Source organism: Mastomys coucha, unplaced genomic scaffold, assembly GCF_008632895.1.
Source record: "Mastomys coucha isolate ucsf_1 unplaced genomic scaffold, UCSF_Mcou_1 pScaffold21, whole genome shotgun sequence".
NCBI classification, from domain to species: domain Eukaryota; kingdom Metazoa; phylum Chordata; class Mammalia; order Rodentia; family Muridae; genus Mastomys; species Mastomys coucha.
The window spans coordinates 128,449,018-128,469,398 of NW_022196904.1; the positions used below are offsets into that span (position 1 = coordinate 128,449,018).

The 20,381-nt window shown below is 53.2% G+C and overlaps 1 protein-coding gene across 3 annotated transcripts; it reads left to right on the forward strand.

Annotated features, from left to right (window-relative positions):
* The first annotated feature begins 1,421 nt into the window (after window positions 1-1,421).
* On the forward strand, window positions 1,422-19,501 carry Pwwp2b (PWWP domain containing 2B). 3 transcript variants are annotated; one of them, XM_031388687.1, is made up of 3 exons: window positions 1,422-1,713; window positions 7,556-9,251; window positions 18,732-19,501. In XM_031388687.1, exons 1-2 carry the CDS (start codon window positions 1,589-1,591, stop codon window positions 9,231-9,233), a joined length of 1,803 nt encoding a protein of 600 aa, XP_031244547.1. In that variant the 5' UTR covers window positions 1,422-1,588; the 3' UTR covers window positions 9,234-9,251; window positions 18,732-19,501. The 3 variants fall into 3 exon arrangements, with proteins under 3 accessions (XP_031244547.1, XP_031244548.1, XP_031244549.1); XM_031388688.1 differs by having other exon boundaries at window positions 1,430-1,713; window positions 7,556-8,946; XM_031388689.1 differs by having other exon boundaries at window positions 1,436-1,713; window positions 7,556-8,649.
* Window positions 19,502-20,381: the final 880 nt, after the last annotated feature.

Here is a 20,381-nt window from a genome sequence, read left to right on the forward strand (position 1 = left end):
AGGCGTCCCCAGTACTCAGGCACAGATGCTTAGTATCTGGGCTGAGCGAGTGGGCAGCCACCCACCAGCCCCCCACCTGGAACTGAGCTGGGAATGGTTCCTGGAACCACCGTTTTTTGTTTTTTTGTTTTTTGTTTTTCTTTTCTCCAAAATCTGCAGTACCCAGCTCTGGAGAGAAGGCGTGAAGAAAACAGACGCTTGTGGGAGGGGGACTACCCCTCAGCCGGACTCCGCCCAGATTTTCTCATCTGCTCTAGTGTCGCCTTAAGGCGAGGTAAAGTGGCGCCAGGGCGGCCTCAGCTGTCCTTAGCGGCGTCAGTGATAGCAGCCCCGAAGCAAGTCCCAGCAGGGCAAGAACTCCACTCCCAAGCTGAAAGGGACATGGGCCCAGTAGATCCGTGGTCAGTGCCTCCCTGCCCTTCTGGTGCCACCGATGCAGGGTCAAAGCGATGCAAGTCAGCCTTAGGGGCCCGGATCGCAGATGCGGGTTGGTCATTGCAACACGACCGACCCTTGGAGACAGTCAATTACGATTCTGAATCCGGATCCTGAGTGCAAGTGCTTGCGGAAGCTGGAGGAGGTCTAGGGTGGCGGTCAGGCGTCCGCCGGGCGCCACCACCTCCCACTCATGGCCAGGCTGCCCTCGCGGGCCCGGTTGCACACGCCCGGGGAGCCTGGCTCTTGCTCATGGGAGGTGGCTCCTCAAACTGTACACTAGGCGAGGCGTGCTGCAGCGCCTAGTCCCAGGAGGCGTAAGAGACCGGTCCTAGAGCTCTGATTAGAATAATCCTCCCAACCTTAGTGCTAGCCAGTCCCTTGCCCTGCGAGGTCCTCAAACGGACCGGAGCCCTATAGTCTCCTAGGAAGCACCGAGCACACCTGGGTAGCCCAGTGCCAGGTCGCCCGTGTGGTGAAGGGTGACACTAGGCCTCTTGTAAGGGCCCAACTGGTGTCCCTCGGCACCCCGAGTCTCCTCTGCCAGGCCTGACTCGCTTCAAAAACACGCGCCCACAGACTTTCCCAAGTACGGAGTGGACACAGGAGTCGTGCGTAGAAGACGCTGCCAGGGTACTCTAGCACAGACCAGTAGACAGGGGACCCCAGACTACATGGGGGAAGGGCCCCAGGCTGCGCCGGGCTCAGGGAGTGGCCCCGGGACAGGATCAGGAAGGAGGTGGGGCCCGGGGTGGGACCCAGAACAGCAGAGTGGGGGAAGGGCCTGGACTGGGGAGTGTCCCCGCTACCCCTCGGTTCCTGGCAAGGCCTCCTAGGGGGCATTCCTAGCCTGCGTGGCGTCAAGATTAACGAACCCTTCTCTCCGCCCGGTGGGCACCCCCCACCCCCCGCCCCGCAATGCGTTGCCATCCCAGCTCTGAGAGCCGGCTGTGGGGCGCACGCTGCGGGCGGACCGCCCCACGCCCTCGGACTCCCGGGAGTGCAGCCCGCGGCCGCGCGCGCCCCAGCCTAGCTCCGCGGTGGCGGCCGGCACAGAGAGCTTTGTGACGTCAGGCGGCGTCACGCGGGGCTGACCCGGCGGCGGCGGCGGCGGCGGTGGCGGGCGGGGGCGGCCTCCGGAGGCGGCGGGAGCATGGAGCCGCGGGCCGGCTGCCGGTTGCCGGTGCGGGTGGAACAGGTCGTCAACGGCGCGCTGGTGGTCACCGTGAGCTGTGGCGAGCGCAGCTTCGCCGGGATCCTGCTGGATTGCACGAAAAAGTGAGCGGGGCAGGGTCGCGGGCCCGGGACTCCTCGGAATCTCCTGGGACACTCCTCCACCGATTCAAGGTTCCGATGCGGGCTCCCGCAGGAGCAGCAAAGCCCGGCGTCCGCTTTCAGTTTCTGCTGGGCCGGGGTTTCGAGGCGCGCCAGCTGGCCGCCGGTCTGGGTGCGAAAGTGGCTCTCTCCCAAAGTCGCGGTGACTTTCGGGGCAGGAGAGCGTGCGGCCCCGCAGAGGGGCTGCGGGTGCCGGCCGGGACGCACGGGAAGCCTTGCCTGAAACTCCGCACATCTGCCATAATTAACGCACTTTTCTTTGTTCAGACGCACTGTTGAATTCGACTGTTTGCAGAATAGTGATTTGTTTAAGGGGGTCAGTTATGCCGTGGCCTCACCTGTCACAAGAGGGGGGAAACCCAAGATTTGTAGGAGTGGCTGGTGGCGACCAGCTGCGACGACTGCGGGGTGTAGAAACTGCTGTGGGTGAGGCGCCTTGCGGGGGAGTGGAAGATACAAGTTACAGGGCCAGTGCCTCTACTGGAGGGGTGCATTGGGCTTTGGCTCCTGAGACCACCTGTATACCCTTTGAAGGGGCTTCTGCCGCGCAGAGCAGCCACCAGAACCCAGAATCACATGGCACTGCGCTGTCACTGCCGGATAAATGATTAGGCATTAATCAGGCTGTGACTCTTCTGCTCCAGCCAGGCTTCATTCTGGAATTAGGAACAGAAAAAGGGCTCTGCTTTCAAAGACCCAACTTTTTCCTTTCCTAAAGCCCAGATGTTCCTGGGTTCCCACCACAGAGCAGAGCCCTTCCTCCTTCCACAGTTACCCTGCTGACATTATGTCTTCATTAGATGTGCCAGAAGCCATTTATGCACAAGTCATGTGACTTAACATATGGCCTCCCGTGTGACTGGTGCCCCTCTCTTGTTGGTTAGTACAGGGAGTGTCTATAATGGGGTGACATTCAGGGGCTGCAGAATAGCCACCTGAAAGCTTCCAGCGAAAGCCTTCCCCCACCCTGCTGATGGCTGCCCTGTCCTCTCCTAGGCATGTCTGGCTCAGTCCTGAGCCCGCAGGGCTGCGCCCCTGCTCTACCTGTGCAGCCTGCTCCGGCCTCTCCCTAGAGAGTCTGCAGCAGAGGACCTGCATTTCTCCAGTTCTCAGGCTCCAATGCTCAAGATAAGATTGCCTGAGAGGAGTACTATCTTGTGGCTGTGTCTACAGAGATAGTGGGATCTCTGCCCTGAGGCCAATGGCTAACCTGGCTTGCAGATACGTACACCTTTCATAAATAGAAGCTAGCTGCTGGCATCCTGAGCATGGGAAGCAGCAGGATGTATGTGTGACTGTGCCCCCCCAGTCTGCCATAACCAGGGCCCCATGGAGACAGGAGCTTAAAAAGTTGGTGACCACAGCTCTTTTCTGCAGTGGCTGTGGCTGCTTCTATGTCCTTGCAGAGAATCTAAAGATAAAGCGGCCCTTCCTTGCCCCTCCAGCCCTCCAAGGCTTGGTCTTGAAACTGTTTCTCCTTCCCCACCCCTGATCTTTCCTGCAGGCCACCTCTTGTTTCTGTTTCCTGTGTTCTATCCATAGTATTATGAGTTGCAAAGCTAATGTTTACAGCCCTGCTTCTCAGGCAGAACTGAACACAGCTCAGGAGCTGTCTGGGTGGTTTTGGCAGCAGGGTCTGCTCCCAGCCTCCAGGGTCTACATGGTGATCTGCCCCTCCCAGGTACCAGTTTCTCCTCAGGGTCCTTGCTCCTCTGGAGGCCCCAGTCCTTGGATGTGAGCCAAGGGTGAGCTCCCAAGTCCTGTTTCCTCCCACCTCAGGGGAGCCTTTGGGGCTCAAAGCAGCAAGCAGGTCAGCATTCCTGAGGTGCTGCTGCGCTTTATAGGCATCAGAGTTCCCATAGTTTGGATGCAGACCTGGTGGCCTGGTTGTCCTTTATGGTTCCTGATCACTGTGCATCCTCCTTGCTAGATTAGAAGGGTGATGTGGATGGCCCCATTCACCTAGACTGCTGGGTGGAAGGCTCTGAGGCTCTATCCAGCCAGCAGTTAGACTGAAAGCTATTTACTCTTTTCCCTTCCTTGTCTGCAGATGGCTAGGGAGCTCACAGGGGGTCTTGCTCACAAGCCACCTGCTGCAGTACCAAGTACCTCCTCCCACTTACATCTTGAATCTGCTGCCTGGCTCTAGAGCAGCCCGAAGCAGGTTCTCTGCTGCTCTGGGTACCTATGCATGCCTGTGTTTTCACTGAGGAGCTGCCCTGTGCCGGGGAGTGGGCTAAGCCTTTGACAAGCTGCCTTTATGATCCCTGCTTACAAATTTGAGGACCCCTTCCAAAGTGTGCTGACCCAAGTTGTGCATGAAGGGGTGGGGCTGACACTCTTCTAGAGGTACGTCTCTTGTTGAGCACCTCAGGTGAGGTAACCCTGGCTGAAGGTAGTCTGCAAGACAGCAAAGGCCCACGGACTCCGGACTTCTAATCTGACCTGGGTCCTGGCTGGCATGCAGGTCTTGGGGACTGTACCACAGAGATGTTGACAGAGTGGGCAAGGAAGACATGGGGTTGAGGTGGGCCTGGTCTGAGCTTATAGGAGAGCCCTAGCTAGGGCTTAGGGATGGTATTGATGCTAATAAATGCGGGATGCGGGGTCCACCTATTCTCCTCTGGGTCTGTGCTCAAGGCTGCGTGCAGATCCAATTGTATGCTCTGGTATCCAGGCTGTGACTTGTCCTGAAAATGTGCTCACCTGACTCCCAAATCAGAGTGGCCCCTGGAGGCCTCTGAACACGTAGCAGTCCCAAGCAGCCCACTATTTCCTGCAAGACCTTCCTGCTCCTGGCCCCTTCCAGCTCTCTAGCCCTACTGCTCCATGGCTATTTGCTGGGCTACAGAAAGGCTGCAGGGACTTTCTGAAGTAAGCAAGCCATGGTATACAACCCAAGGTGGGGCCTTGGATGTTTGGACTTGGGCCTTCCTGGGGCTACAGGCTCCTGGCAACATAGTTACATAGAGAAGTTTCCGCAGACTCCCGCCCAGCTTTGCACATCCGCATGCCTCTGCTCCAGGAGTCTGTTGACTCAACCCTCAGGCACTGGCAGGATAGCCTCTGCCACCACAGGGGGCGGGGGGCGGGGGAAGGAAGGTCCCAGGCAGACACAGTAGGGGTGGGAGGGTGCCATTGGGCGCCAGCAGCCTCCTGGGTCTGCCTGTGGATCTGGGAAGCCAGATGGAGGCAGCTGCAAGCAGGGGCAGCCCAGAGCTCTGGCAAGTAGCCAGAGCTGTATTCTTCCTGTCCATGGACTGGCCTTAGCCAGGCTACTCTAAGTGAATGACTGAGACATACCCCCACCCCCCGCAGGTGAGTCCCCAGGGACATGATTTGGCCACTGGTATCTTGCTGAGGACTTTGGGTCAGGCCCTATGTCCCCAGGACTGTGTCCTCATCAGGGCATCATGCAGAACAGGAGAGCCTCAGTGTCCTTGGGAACCCTATGTCTCTGTCCCCTTTGAGTCTCTACTGCTTTTGCATTTGGATATGGCCCCCTCTCTATAGCTTCCTGGGCTTCTCATTCTCAACCCTGCTCATCGTCCCCGGCTTTTCCTGAACTTAGAGGTTCAATGCTCTGCTTCTTGGAGATATTGGTTCCTGCCCTGGTGAATCATTTCTTAATCTCCAGGTACTATTCTTATACTCCTACCCTCCATCCCAAAGCTGCACCCATTCAGCAGGCCCTCTTAGTCTGCTGTGAACCCTAACAGGTTCCTATCACCGCCAAGATCTGTAGCATTTCCTGTGAGCTTCTGTCCTTGAGACTGAGCAGCTTGGGCCACAGCCTGGCCTCGTTGAGGGTGCCAAGCCTTGGGATCCATACCCCCTATGTACCCCAGGCCAGGTCACAGTTTGTCCATTTGCTTTTCCCTGTGCCGTGGCTTTATCCATACCTGGAGGCAGTGGATCCCAACATCACTGGACTGGGACATGTCTGCAAGTCCCTTCACCTCATTGTCTTATCTGTGAAGAAAGAGTGTCACTGCTTGTCATTCCGTAGAACTGCTAAAGGGTTGAGGGAGCTCAAATCACAGTCACAGCCTTGAAGCACCAAAGCAGAGCCCTGATGCTCCATAGCCTCCCCAAATCTAGCAGTTGCCCTCGGCTATCCCAGGGGAAGGTCATCAGCCAGCCTGCCTTGACCTGGGGTGAGCTGTTCTGTTTACCCGCTAGGCAGGCCTTGGGTGTGGCCAAAGCAGGGGCAGGGCAGCAGCTCCAGGAAGGAAGAGTGGCTGCGTGCTGCCAGGGCCATGCCATTTCTCAGGAGAATCTGGCCCCTGGGCTCTGGGAAAGAAAGGACCTGGGTTTGCAGCCAGTGGGTGTCTATCTTCTTCAGCCTGCAGAGTCTGCCCTAGGCCTCTGGGGCTAAAGCAAGCAGACCTTCTGGAGTCCCCTCTGCTAACAGCACCTGTCAGCACAAGGAGGCTGCAGGCATGAACAGAAGAGGAGGGACTAGTGAGGGTTCCCCCCACTTCTTGCTCTAAGTAACTGTGGAAGCTACCAGGGAAGTGAGCTTTGGTTAGCAACTCTCCAACTCTGCTCCCTTGTTTGTCCTGCCTCCCAAACCAGCCACTTGTCATTCCTTCCTGCTCTCTAGGGCCTTCTCTGGCCCTTAGTCCTGTCTGGGCAGAATACCATGTTCCCCATAACCTGCATGACTCTTACTATCACAGGAATGCTGCTGCTCTCTGGGGTGGATAACCCAGCTTCCCCTTTCTGCCAACACCCTCATTTGGGACCCTGTGGTGTTTTCTGAGGGTGGGGTCCAGAGGTGAGAGGCTGGCTGATGATCCTCTTCTCAGGGCCATGGAAGTAGAAGCCAATGGTGAGACTTAGGAGGTTATAGCACCTTAAGGGCTCTGCTTTGGTGCCTCTGGCCCAAAGGGCAGCTGCAGCTGAGGCTCTGTCTGCATCTGGCCACATGTGGCTCCCACCCTGCACACATGGATGCATATTAGGCATCTGGGACCAGGGTGCTCCATAAGACATTCTTCAGGGCCAAGAGTCTTGCCCGGGGTAGGATTCCAGCAAGCTGAGCCCCTAGTTCTCTTAAAGAAAGGGAAGAGAAAGTGAGGCACATGAACAGAGTTCTGGGTTCTGCAGCTACTGGCTGTGGGGCAGGTGGACTCCCTTTCAGGCCACGCCCTGTCTCAGGATGCAGATGCTCTTCTCAGTCTTCTAGAAGCATCCCAGCCTCAAGCTCTCTTGTGGCTATAGACTCAGATTCTAATACCCTGACCAAGAAGAAGCCCTCAAGTCACATGTCACAGGACATGTGGGGCCTGGGTACCTGTTAAATATCAACCCACCACTCTGGGCCTAGATCCAGATGGCTGTAGAGTGAATATCTTATGTCTGTATGGATGTGGCACCTGTCAATAATAAATCTGGTGCCTATGGCTTAGGCAGGAAATAAGAGGTGGAACATCAGGAGGCAGAAAGGATTCTGCGATAGTGTGAACTGCAGGGAAAGATTTACCCTGAAAGATATGAGGAGACAGATGCATGGTACCTGAGCACAGGTAACCAGCAATGTGGCAGAATGTAGTTTAGAGTAAATGGGTTATAACAAGTTATGCTCTAGTCAGAGAAGAGCCTAGGTATATGGACTAAATATTTATAAATGTATTTTAAGTCTGAGTCTTATTTCTGGGAGCATGGGACTGGATGGAAGAACTGGACTTAATTTCTGCAGATGGCCTCCCAGGTGACAGATGCTGGGCATAGCTAGTAGAATCCTCCCTTATTCTCACTCTGACTTTGTTCCTTCTACCAGGTCTGGCCTCTTTGGCCTGTCTCCATCTACTCTACTGCCTCTGGCTGACAACTCCTCTGCTGTCAGCTGTCACAGCCAGGTTCCTGAGGAGGGGACTGGAGAAGTGACACAGCTGGAGACAGGACCCCTGCCTCCTCACCACCAAGACCCTGAGAAAGATCAGCCTCTTAAGACAGCTGTGCCTGAACCGCCCCCGCCTCTTATACCACCTGTGCCTGCTGGGAACCTGCCTCCCTTTCCCCCTTACTTTGAGGGTGCCCCCTTCCCCCATCCACTATGGCTGAGGAACACCTACCAGCAGTGGGTTCCACAGCCCCCACCCAGGACCATCAAGCGGACCCGTCGACGACTTTCCCGAAACCGGGATCCTGGCAGACTCATTCTTAGCACAATCCGCCTGCGGCCACGTCAGGTACTGTGTGAGAAATGCAAGAGTACTGTTAGTCCTCAGGAGGCCAGTCCTGGCCCCCTGAACACCCCCAAACCCCGCCGGAGGCTAGGCAGTGGCCCTGACAGTGAACACCGAAAGCCAGAGGAACCAGAAGAGAGTGCTGTCATAGCTATGGCTGCCCCGAGGAGGAGCAAGAGGGAGAAACGGGAAGAGGACAGGGTTGCCGGAGAGCATGTTCCGAGGAGCCCAGTCATCAAGATCTCCTACAGCACGCCACAGGGTAAGGGCGAGGTGGTCAAGATCCCATCCAGAGTGCATGGCTCCGTAGAGCCCTTCTGCCCCCAACAGTCTCTACAGAATGGCAGCCAGGACTCAGAGGTATCTCGGGATGGAGAACCCAGGGGTGGTGGAGACCGACTACCCAGTGGGCCTTCAGCCTCCATCCCCAAGCTGAAGCTGACTCGTCCAGTGCCTCCTGTCTCCGACCTGCCACCTCCCAAAATCCGCCTGAAGCCCCACCGGCTGGGAGATGGAGAACATGAGCCCCTGTACAGGGCTGAGCTGGTGGAGGAGCTGAACGGATGCCCAAGAGGCCCCCTGGCCAGCTCGCCTGCTCTCTTTGCTGATGGCTCTACCCATGGGCTAGAGGACTTGTCTTCTGGAAGTTCTGGTGAGGACGATGACCTCAAGAGGTTTCCCCAAGGTAAACATGGCCGGGACGGCTTGGCTTTTCTTGTGGACTGCCCTGGGAGGAGAGCAGACTGTACCAGTGAATCTGTGTGCAGCACTGACAGCCTGGATGAATTAAAATCCTCTGGTTCAGAAGTGACATCTCCAGACACAGGAGACCTGTCATCTGGCGACAGTGCCTCTGTCCCTTCGTCTTCTGCTGACACTCGCCAGACAGTCCCTCCCCTCACGGTCAGGCTACACACGCAGAGTGTCTCACAGTGTGTGACTGAAGATGGAAGGACGGTGGCTGTAGGGGACATTGTGTGGGGTAAGATTCATGGTTTTCCTTGGTGGCCAGCGCGTGTCCTTGACATCAGCCTTGGCCAGAAGGAGGATGGAGAGCCCTCTTGGCAAGAAGCGAAAGTCTCATGGTTTGGGTCTCCAACTACATCATTCTTGTCTATTTCAAAACTGTCCCCTTTCTCTGAATTTTTCAAACTGAGATTTAACCGTAAGAAGAAGGGGATGTATCGGAAAGCTATAACTGAGGCTGCAAATGCCACACAACATGTGGCCCCAGAAATAAGGGAGCTCTTGACCCAGTTTGAAATGTAACTTTGGTTCCGAGAGCAGGTGAGTCTTGTGTTCACTAGGTGCCTGCTGTTCCCAAAGCAGCCAGCATGAGCTTGTGTTCAACATCCAGATGCTAGGGAGCCAGACACTGGGCCTGTTGCTTGAAGGGGGCTGTCCTAAACACTGTTGCCCTCTCTGATGTTGTCTCAGGAGCTCACACGTCCCCAGAGAGATGCTTTAAAGGGTCTGTTTATCAGATGTTTGTGTTTGTTAGAGTTTTGCAGCCAGTTGTCAAAGGAAAGCCCATGAGTCTTCTGCTAGGATTTTTGAGAAAGGGATGCCATTTGCCCAACTCTGACTGGGGTAAGGATAAAGGATTTGCAGCAGGCTTTCACCTTCTGTCACTCCTACTCTCCTCCCAAACACTAGTGGCCTTATACCTCCTGCCTATGTGGGCCAGGCATCTGACTGTCAGGGAAGAGGGAGGTGAGGCAAGGAGAGCATCTAATGCCCCAGTGGAGCTGGCCTCAGTACCTCAAGCTGGCTGTTCCACTCAGCATGCCCCATCCCTCCTCCTCTGTAGATGGGATGGTTCCTGAATGCGTCTCAGTGTGGCCAGGTGCTCGAAGTTCTGGGTGGTGGGTTCAGTGTCTTGAGCTCTTACAGGAGAACTCTATAGTTCGGTAGTCAATCCTCAGATGGTCTGTATAGGGTCTGTATGGGGTCTACACATTGCACCATGTGTAGTGAGGGAGTATCGTTGTTCAGGCTTATGGGGCATCACTAGGTGTCATCTCATGGAGTTGGGGGAATCTCTGGTGGCCATGTAGTCACCATGTGGGGGTGTCTGGAAACATTATGAGGCATACCACCTGCCTGCACTTCTCCCTAGACATACTTACATCTGATAGCCATGTCTAGCTGGGACTGTCATGGTAATGACTCTTGAAGAGGTCTAAGGCTCTCTTCTTGGCTCCAGGCAGCCTCTTTTTTATCTTTATCCTTGGCTTATTGCTGACTTCATGGTACAGAGACTTGGAGGTCATGTCAGGTGATACACTCAGAAGACAAGAGCCCTGTGCCTACCTCCAGCTAGACCCCTGACTTGGCATTCCCTCAGTGACCTGTCTTCCCAGGCCACTTGCACTTTCCACCATTTTGTCATCATGGTTTCTTGGGCCTTTCATTGGTCTTTTGGTCGTTAGCAGGACCAACTGATGTCTGTTCAGGAAGAAGAGTTTGGGATACCTCTCAAGCCCATTCGCTGCTCCGTCAGTTACATTGGAGGTCCCAGGAGAGGAAGCAGTATTGGGAGCAAGCTTTGGGGCTAGCTTTCAGGCTACTGTGGCCTCTACCCTCTCCACTGGACCCAGGTTATACATAACAAGCCAAACCTATTCTCAGTTGGGGGACCTTTGTGTAGGATGAGGCAGATACCAAGCAGACATGGAGGCTGTGGCAGTGGCCTCCAGCCTCCATATATCCTAAGGCAGGGCATCCATCAGGCTAAAACAGAGAAGGGTCTGGTGACTTGCCCTGAGTCCCCCTGCTGTATCCTGGCCCTCATAGAACCTCAGCTGCAGCCACACCCAGTCCTGAAGCACCTTGCACCTGCCTCTGCCTTGCTGGGTCCTTCCTCACCCTCTTCCTTGCTTGGCCCTCTCTACTCAGCAGCTGGTCACTGGCACTGGCAGCTTGGCTGGAGGCAGTATGGATGAAGGCAGAGAGCCCCTCTCACATGCCTCAATTACATGGCATAAACCCAGCTTCTGGTGAGAGATGGAGTCTAGCCTGGTCCTTACAAACTGACTTTCGATTCCTATCTGCTGTATAGACAGTGATGGTGACTGGAGACATCTACCCAAAGGGACCCATGGACTCTGGAAGCCCAGCCAGGCCCTCTTATCTGCACCTTGGAGAATGCTGCCTTGTAGGTTCTGGGCAGGCCCTGTTTATCCGGAAGCAGAGGGAAAAAAAATCTCACCCAACTGGTTTGCCTGGCCCCTGGTCCTGGGCTGTGCCTGGACCGGCATGCACCCAACAGCCCTTTGCCTTCTGGGAGTGAGAGGCACTGGGCCCCTCTAGCAGCAAAGTGCTCAGCGGTGCTTGTCTGGCCGGTGTTTTGCTTTTTGTAAGGACTTTTATAAACACGGAGAGGAGGTTCCTGCCAGACAAGTCAAGTGCTCATCAGCAATGGAGCTGGTGTTTGCAGCTAGAGCCTACTGCTGTGTGAATTAGAGTCCCCTGTTGGACAAATGTGCTTTGCAGTGCCCCTAGTGTTATTGGAATTAATCCTCCAGCTGGCACAGGGGGGATACCTGGGGACCTGGTCCTCTAAGTAGAAGCTATTGAGATGCTGGTAGGGATCCAGTGAAGGACACTATTGCTGGCCTGGACATTTAGGGACAGGGAGCTGCTCAAGGATTGAGTTCAGGTAGGAAAGGCCTGATGGAGAAGGTCAGATTCCAGGTCTAGCTACCGGGCAGGCCATACCTGACCCTGAAGCTACCCAAAGACTGCTGTGACAGGAAAAGCAGTCCTTCAAGGTTGGGGGAGGAGGGTGAAGCTAGGTGTATTTATTCCCTTCCAAAGTCATGGAGCTCAGTATCTCACCGCTGTATCTCATCGCTTTGATGAATGACTGAAGGACCAGCTGATGGGGGCTTGGTGTGGACACCCTCCACACTGGACGGGGGTGGGGGAGCTGGGTCCCCCAACCCTTCCTAGAATGTGTTGTCCTTTGTGTATCAGACTCAATGACTCCTCCAAGTAGGTCCTGATCCAGATGTACAGGCTAGGCTGCCCCGACTCATAAGTGCACATGCGTGCACATACATGCACAGAGATCCCAGTCTCCTTGTCTGTCACAGGGTGACAGTGGCACCTGTCTTGTGGAAGTGTGAGGAGTATAGCAACACTATGGGCTTAGGAATAAACTTGTAGGCAGCTGCCTTGGCAGGTGACCACCCTAGGCTCCAGGGCTTGTTTACCCAGGGACTCTGGTGTAAGTTTACTGGCTGGGGCAAGAAGCTCTTGGAGATTCTTGTGTGGAAGCAGAGCCTATATCCCTGGTTGGACAGAGTGGGCGGTTTCTTCTGTTCTGGCCCATGCTGCTGCCTGAAGCCCCACTGCAAGGGCTGACCATCTAATTTTCCTATGTATGAGTGGGTGCTCCCCGCCCGAGCAGAGGGCCAGCAAAGACTGGAAAGGGCTGGTATGGGATCAGGTTCCTCTCTAGTCCCCGGTCCTACCTTTCACCTCTGGCCGCTGCACCTGCCACATAGCTTCCTCCAAATACTCAAGTGGATATGGGCTGCAGGGTAGGTAGAACCCTGGAGACATCTCTGAGTCACAGGTCCCAAATTAGCATGACATAATCATGCAGGCATGCTCCGGGAAGGAAGGGACAGGGATTTGAAACAGATCGTTTGAGAATCCATATCTATACTGTTATCTAGGAAAGCTTCCTGGAAAAGGTGATATGAGCTGAATTCTAAATGAGATATAGGAGATTGTTGGAGGCAGTTCCGGGCAGATTCTGGCCTCCTCCTAGAAACAAGGGTGCTTGCAATACAGGACTCAGCAGTGATCAGGTCTGGTCATTTGTGCCAAAACAAGCTGGGGAGGCTGGGCAATGTGTGGTGTTGACTCCTTAGACAAGAGAGTGCTCCCTCTTCTGCCCCACAATACTAACCTCACAGTGGCCTAATGGAGGTGAGAAAGTACCCAAAGCCTGGCTTATAGTGGCTCTAATGGAAAGCTCAGAGTTCTGGTACCACAAGCTAGAGGTGAGAGGTGTTCGATATGTCATTGATAGGGACAGTACTTTGGGGGACAGAGTGGGAGAAGACCTTGTTATAGCTGACAAGGATCTATTCAGAGCCTGCAGTTGGGGGGGGGGGTTGAGGTAGGGGGTTACAAGAATGGCCCCATGGAAGCAGGAAAAGGGTCCAGGAGAGAATAGACTATCCTTGGGGACAGGAAGCCACATAGGGTCAGAGAGGGGACCTCAGGGCTGACAGCAATGGGATGGAGATTTGCCTACCATGTACCACAGCACTATATAAAGGCAAGAGGTACTGGGTTGATGGTTGCTAGGTTCTCCCTGGGGATCGGCTAAGAGACGTACAGCATACCTGTTCTGGTTGATGGTGCCTCTTTTTCTCTTTTTTTTCTTTTCTGTTTGCTCTTTTACGTGTTCTTGGACAGAGGCACAGGGTTGCCAGGTATCCAGCACAGTGCTTGGGTGCTGTGTGGACTGAAAGTTATAGCACTTCCCTACAAAGAGGATGGGATACCATCCCAGGACCCAACCCCCTAGGTGTCTACTGAGACATCACAGGCCTCAAACATAAGGGCATGTAGGCCCCAACCTCGAGTGGCCAGAATGTTGGGCTGAAAGCTTTAAAGCTTTGCCAGGGAGTACAGCATACCCATGCCTTGGATGCTCCCCATAGCTGAGCTGACAACCCCTAGAGTCAGTCTGTCCTGTGGCTCTTCTGGCTCAAAACTCCCTATGCTGACTGATCCCATTTGACTTCTCATTTCAGCTTCTCACTGAATTGTCCTGCTTGGCTTCAAACTAACTCTAGCAACCTATTCTAATCTTCTGGCTCCTTCTCATTCTCTGGCTTGTTTTGTCTTTACACGTGTCTACCTTGTTCTCTCTTTAGCCTGTCTCTGTAAAACTCTCTCAGTAAAACCACCTCTGAATTCCATGAACTGACTGAACAGATCTGACTAGGACTCAGAGATTTGCATGCCTCTGTCTCCTGAGTGTTGGGATTAAAGGTCTGTACCACCACACCTGGACCTAAGGTTTTGTTGTTGTTGTTGTTGTTTTTTACCTGGAACTTGCTCTATAACAGGCTAGCCTTGAACTCAGAGATCTGCTTGCCTCTGTCTCCTGGGATTAAAGGCATATCTGGGCTCTGGCTAGATCACACAGAAGGTCTTTGGATGTGATCTCTTGCTAGAGCAGCCATGTTCTGAACTTAAAATTCCTCTACATTCCGCTCAGTCAAGATTCCTAGCATATTGTCCATCAGATTACCTGCACACACTGCCAACCTCTCATGTGGCAGAGGGGAGACAGCTTCAAGGATGGAAGGGTCCAGGGTTCACAGAGGCAGCAGGGACCACTGCCTCTGTGCCTCCGATAACATCAGCCTAATTGTGCAGTAGCATCTGCAAGGGGCCATTGTAATGTGGAGCCCCAGGGTCTGTCCTGTGAGGGAAGAAACTGTTGTTGCAGAAAGATCCATCTGTGAAGACAGCGAGACAGCCAGTTTGAGGAACATGATGGCCCCTGTTACCTTCCTGCTGTGATATTCATTTCTCCTGGGAAAGCAGATATTGATCGGGATCCAGTCTATTTCAGGTGCTAGTGCACTGTACCAGCTGAGTGGAGAGGAGAACATGCCTCTAGACCCCAAGTACACTGTGCACCATCCCCCATCCCCACAGTGTCTCTCCCATCCAGCCTCTCTGAACAGCATCCCTTAGTGGAACACACCAAACCAGCTCTCTTTCTTGCAGCCCTTCTGCTCCCCCATGGGTTGTCAGCTGACTTCTGCATTGCTTTCAGGGAATTCAGGTCCTCTGGGAAGGTTGTAATTATTTTGTTCCAGAAGGAAACTAGGGCCTATAATTCCAGACCTTCCACAGGGGCTCAGGCCTTCCCACCCACTGGCTCCCAGTGCCCTGTCCTTGCCACTGCCGCTGGGTATCATGTTAGGCAGGCAAGTCAGACAGTTTGGAGGGAGGTACTGGGTGGGAATACTGGGTGTTAAAGTATCTGGGGGCAGCATGGACTCTGTACAAAGCCTCTGGATGCCCCTGCCTGTCTGAACCTTTTGGACCAAATACTGCCTATTTTCTAGTGAGAGGCCATGGTCTCAAAACACCCCCATCTCTGGGGCCCCTGATCCTACCTGCTTTGGGTTTCATCTGATAAATCCCCCCTCGAACTATTCATCAAGGAGTCACTCTCTCTGCTCACTTGGGGGATGATGTGAAGCTGTTACATAAGCTGCTCCTATAGAGAATATTTCTGGTCTCCACCACTTGATGGTGGTCTCGAGGGCTCACCTCGTCACTGGTGAGCTGACCATGTCTCCGTTCCTAGCTATGAGTGTTCTTCTCCCCCAGACTCAGCATTTATGCAGCAGGTCCTGGCTGAACAACAAGCTCCATGCCAACCAGTGTTTCCGAACTGCCCAGTGCTTCTTAACGTACCCCATTACTCCTAGCAAGAGTTCCTCTGCTGCTCAGATTGCCCATCCTAAGACACTTGCCCCAGTCAGCCTCAGACCTTCAATGACCACAGAATCTGGTAGCATCCCCGCTTCATGCCACGCCTACCATCTCACTCTGGCAATGTCTATTTTCTGCCCAAGCCTGAGACCCTCACAGTTCCTGACAGCCCAGACCTGGGACCAGGCCGCTCCATGCTCCAGCTTGCTCTTGTTCCAGAGCTGTGTACTGCTGCTGGTGTTAACACTGGGGATTCCTTCTCCTTTCCTTTTCTTTCCTTTCCCTTTCTTTCCTTTTCCCTTCTCTTCTTTATAGCAAAACTTAATGGTATTATAATAACACAATTATTCATTTATATATGCAAAACTGAATTGCTTTTAGTAATGCATGTTATACATATGATTTTTTTTAACATTTTTAAAAATTTTTATGTATATGAGTACACTGTAGCTGTGCAGATGGTTGTGAGCCACCATGTGGTTGCTGGGAATTGAACTCAGGACTTTTGGAAGAGCAGTCAGTGCTCTTAACCACAGGGCCATCTCTCCAGCCCATATATATGATTTTTTTTTTTTTTTACTTCAGTACAATATGATAGTTTGGGGATATAAGACCACTAATACCCTTCACCAGGAGGGTTGGCCACCAAGGTTGCCCCAGTGATAGATAACACAACAGTCTAGGGTCTCCACATTCCTGTGTTTCAAAGGCCTTAAGGACAGACAGTTCCTCTCTGAGTCAAGTTGTGACACAAACATGATAATACAGGTTTATTTCATTTGCACTCGTTACTGGATTCTTAAAAATGAGCTGTGTTTTGTAATGCTGTGAGCATTTCTGTGGTTCCCCTGCTTGGCATCCCTCGTGGTCTCTCCAGATCCTCCTGGAGTCAGCACCCTAATCTAAGAGGCTTGTCCCTCTGACTTTAGCACAAGCAGGCTTATGCACACCAAGCCTCGAGGCCAGAGCAGCATTAAACAGCAACCACTACCAGGTTGTTCCTGTCCCTTTTCTGGGGGGGAGCTGAAGGGTGAGCCCTCTAGCTGTCTTAGATCTGGAGCAGGCTGGGTCTTCGTAGAGAGGTGGTGCAAGCCGCAGGGTAGAATGGGCTGGGATAGGATGGGCCTGATACTCTGCAGAATGTGGGTTTCTAGAGAGGCCTGGTGTTCTAGCCTGTCAGCAAGGGAGAGCAGCTAAGCTTGCCTTGCAGTGTTGGTAAGGGGCCAGCTCCCTGAGAGTGGGAGGGGAAGGGCTTCTTTGAAGGCCCCAGTCGTAGGACAAAGAGAGGCTCGAGGCCAGGAGCTCTTGTGAGTCTCCTCTCAAAGCTCGTTCTTTTCCCCAGTGAAGGTCTCTACAGGATGTTTAAGGGCATTTCCAAAGGTCAGGCCATGGTGGCTAGAGAGACTTAGCTTTAATAGTTTCCCAGGGCTGAGTTTTTGTGTTTTTTTTTTTTTCTCTTTCAAACCTTAAAGCACTCGTTAGAAGGGACAGGAGACATGGTTTTCAGTTGTGTTCTCCACTTCCCACCCCACCCCACCCCGCTGCTGTACATGGGTGTGTGTGCACACACACACATGCACACACACACACCCTGCTGCAAGTACACCTGTTACATTTGCACAGAGCCTAGACAGACCTTAGAGGCACCCCAAGGCCATTTGGAGATCTGGAACTCCCTACCCAGAGTAGCTATCTCTCAGATGGGTTCCAGCCTGGCTGTAGGTCAGCCTGTGGGGCCAGAGTAGGTTAGAATGCTGGGCACCAAGAAGATTTGTGCTATATAAGTCAACTGTACTTTGCTGCTACGATGATGGGTGAGGCTCTTCACCCCAGAACCTGTTTGCATCATGTGGCTGGCTTTCTTTCTTTCTTTCTCTCTTTTTTTTTTTTTCAAGACAGGGTTTCTGTATCCCTGGCTGTCCTGGAACTCACCCTGTAGACCAGGCTGGCCTCGAACTCAGAAATCCACCTGCCTCTGCCTCCCAAGTGCTGGGATTAAAGGCGTGTGCCACCACTGCCCAGCTGCATGCATGTGGCTTTCTAACATGCATCTTGATGAACTGAGTTCTTCCTTTGATTCTCAAGGGCCTTCAGGTTTCCGGAGAACCAAGGTCCCTCTGGTTCTGTAGATCGCTTATCTGCTGCAATTGCTCACTGTTTACATGGAATTGTGCACACAGACATGCTGCACATACATGTACGCAAGCAGAGGAGGATCCCCTTTACTGCCTTCTGCATTGGGATCACCGGTGGTTGCCACACCCATCCAGGCGCTGGGATATTGTGTGCTGAGGCGTCTCTGAGGTTTCTCTGAGGCGAATCTCCAGCTCCTGATTTGCAGATTCTCCGTCTCTCGGGTTAGGCATTCCTAGACTTGTTTCCTAGAGGGAGATTTTGTGTTCTCTGAACATTTGTCCCTGTCCACACGTACAGACTTAGCTTGCCGGGAATGAGATTTGAGGTTTGCAGGAATAAATGGAGCCTGTCATGCAGATCATACAGGAATCTGCTCTCCGAAGTTGGCTGTGTCCCTACTTCCTATCTGATTCACTTTAGAGTCCTGCTACTTGCCTATCTGCAGCATTGAAGAGAGAGTCTTTAGCTTCAGACATGTTAGGCATCCGTTTTAACTTACAATTGCTGAGCTGACACATTTCTCCAAAACACCTCAGCTTTAGCACAGTGCTTACAGGTGTCTGTGCTCACTGGGTAGTAACAATGGTGAGGCTTGGAGCTGTAGAAAGGGCTCTATCTGTAAGCCAGACACCTAGGGCTGATACCACACCCCCTATGCATCCATCCACACATATACATACTCATCATCATCTGTTTCCGGGGTCTTCCCTCCCTTACCCTGGGGGGTGGAGGATGTGTCCTGGTGCCTGAGGGACTAACGATCCCCCGTGCAGTGAGCTCATTATTAGAACAGCAGACTTTCCTTGCAGACTTCTAGTGTTTGGCCCTCCTACTGGACTTGGCTGATCCTGTGTTCCAAAGCCTCCCACCATCTAAGATCCTCTACTGTCCTCTGGCATGGCTGAGTCATGGGCAGCAGAGAAGTTGTGGGAACAAGGGAAGTATGGTTCACTGGCCTGGCAAGAGATGGATGGGGCACAGAGCAGCTTCTGGGATATCTGCAAAGCCATAGTACCCAAAGGAGAAGGCTGAAGGGACGGACACTGATACAAACTCAGAAGTGCTCTGTCCTGATACTTGAACCCTCTAGGGTCCTGTTCCCTACAATTGACCCTTTGGTAACCTCTATCCTTTTCTTCTTCTCCCAAGGTCACCGACAATGAGGGTGCAGCTGCTGTCCTGGAACTTCTGACTTCTGTCCCAGGGGCCCATGTGTCTCTGGCTGGCTGTGTACAGAAACATGCTGTCTGGGCACAGTGGCTGGCCTGACTCCAGAGGAGCAGGTGTGCATGGGGAGGGACCCAGCTTAGGGCACCTGGCTCCTCGCAGCTGAATGTATCTGTTTAGGCTTCAGCGTTCCTAGCCGAGAAGTGTCCTGGAGCTTGGTGACATGTTTGCTGCTTTGTGTGCTAGTCGCTGCAAGGCTTAGGCATCCTCAAACAGAAGCAGGGCCTTCTGCCCAACCTGTGAAGCTCCTGGTATGGGTGCTGGGCCTAGCTGCAGAGCATCCTCCTGGGCCTGGCCTCCGTTATTCAGCAGGAACCACCCTTCAGGCTTGCGGAAAACAAATTGCACGTATGAGGTTCTCTTCCAGCCCTTGGGTATAGGGTCTATACCCTTGAGCCAGGAACCTAGCTGCATCTCTTCCACATTCCACTCAAAGCATGGGTCCCTGGCTCCCAGCCCTGGCCTGTAGGGCCTCCTCTGTCTGAGATGCTGCTATGTCACCAGGCCTGGGAAGGGGAGAGGGAGGGCAGAAGTGAAAACAGGCCTCAGGTTAGGAGATATGGCTCTGCCCTGTGAGGCCACATTCCTTTCCCTCTGTCACTTCTAAGACCAAAAAGAAAACAGAAAGAAAAGAAAACTGTCTCTGCTCCTTTGTTTAAGCATGAAGAGAAATAAACTGGAGTCGGCATTGAGGCTCTTGCCTGAATAGTTCAAAGCTGCACCTGCCTGACCTGTGAGAGAGGCGACAACCCTCTAAAGGGGTAGAGAAGGACCCTGGCCCTCCCTGTCAAGGTGGCACTGTGCCGGTTGTATTGCTCACTCATGGTCACCTAACAGGATGCAATGGTCATCTAACAGAATGCAGATCTGAAGCAAGGCCACTCTTTGCTCTAGGTGTTGGTTTCAGTCTCCTGCCTCAGGGCTAGATCTCAGTTTTTCCAGTCCACCCTAAATCCCTCAGGCAGAGGCTTGGACCTGAATGGTTTGGTTGTTTCCTCCAATGGAACCTCCCGACTCCATTTTCTCCCTTGGCTCAGTCAGAGCTAAGGGGTGTCCTGAGATGGTGGTGGCGGCTTTTCTTGTTCCTGATTTGGATGGAAAATACTCTTGGGTTTTGAGGGTGCCACAGCCCTCAGGAGGAACCTGTGGGCGATCCGAGAGCCCTGGTTGCCTCTAAGGTCTTCAGGCTCAGGAAGAAGGAACGTGGTGTGGATCCATCACTGACTAGCCTAAGGGCTACTCTAATAGTATCCTGTGAGTCTGGATCTGAGATTTGGGGGTGGGTGAATGTTCTCCCAACTTTTTTCTTTTATTTTTTTTGTTTGTGTCTTTTTGTTTTTGTTTGTGTGGGCTTTTTTGTTTTTTGGGTTTTGTTTTTTGGGTTTTGTTTTGTTTTGTTTGAGACTGTTTCTTTGTGTAACAACCCTGGCTGCCCTGGAACTATTTTTGTAGACCAGGTTGGCCTTGGATTCACAGAGAGATCCGATTCCCAGCGTGCTGGACTACCATGCCCTGCTTATTTTCCCGACTTTTTTTTTTTTTTTTTTCCCCCTGAGACAGGGTTTCTCTGTA

What these genes read in the sequence shown, in the direction of transcription:
- Pwwp2b (XM_031388687.1), top strand. Translation starts at nt 1,589, where the DNA reads ATGGAGCCGCGGGCCGGCTGCCGGTTGCCGGTGCGGGTGGAACAGGTC. An exon ending in CTGCTGGATTGCACGAAAAA is followed by an intron (nt 1,714 to 7,555) that starts GTGAGCGGGGCA and finishes TCCTTCTACCAG; the next exon opens with GTCTGGCCTCTTTGGCCTGT.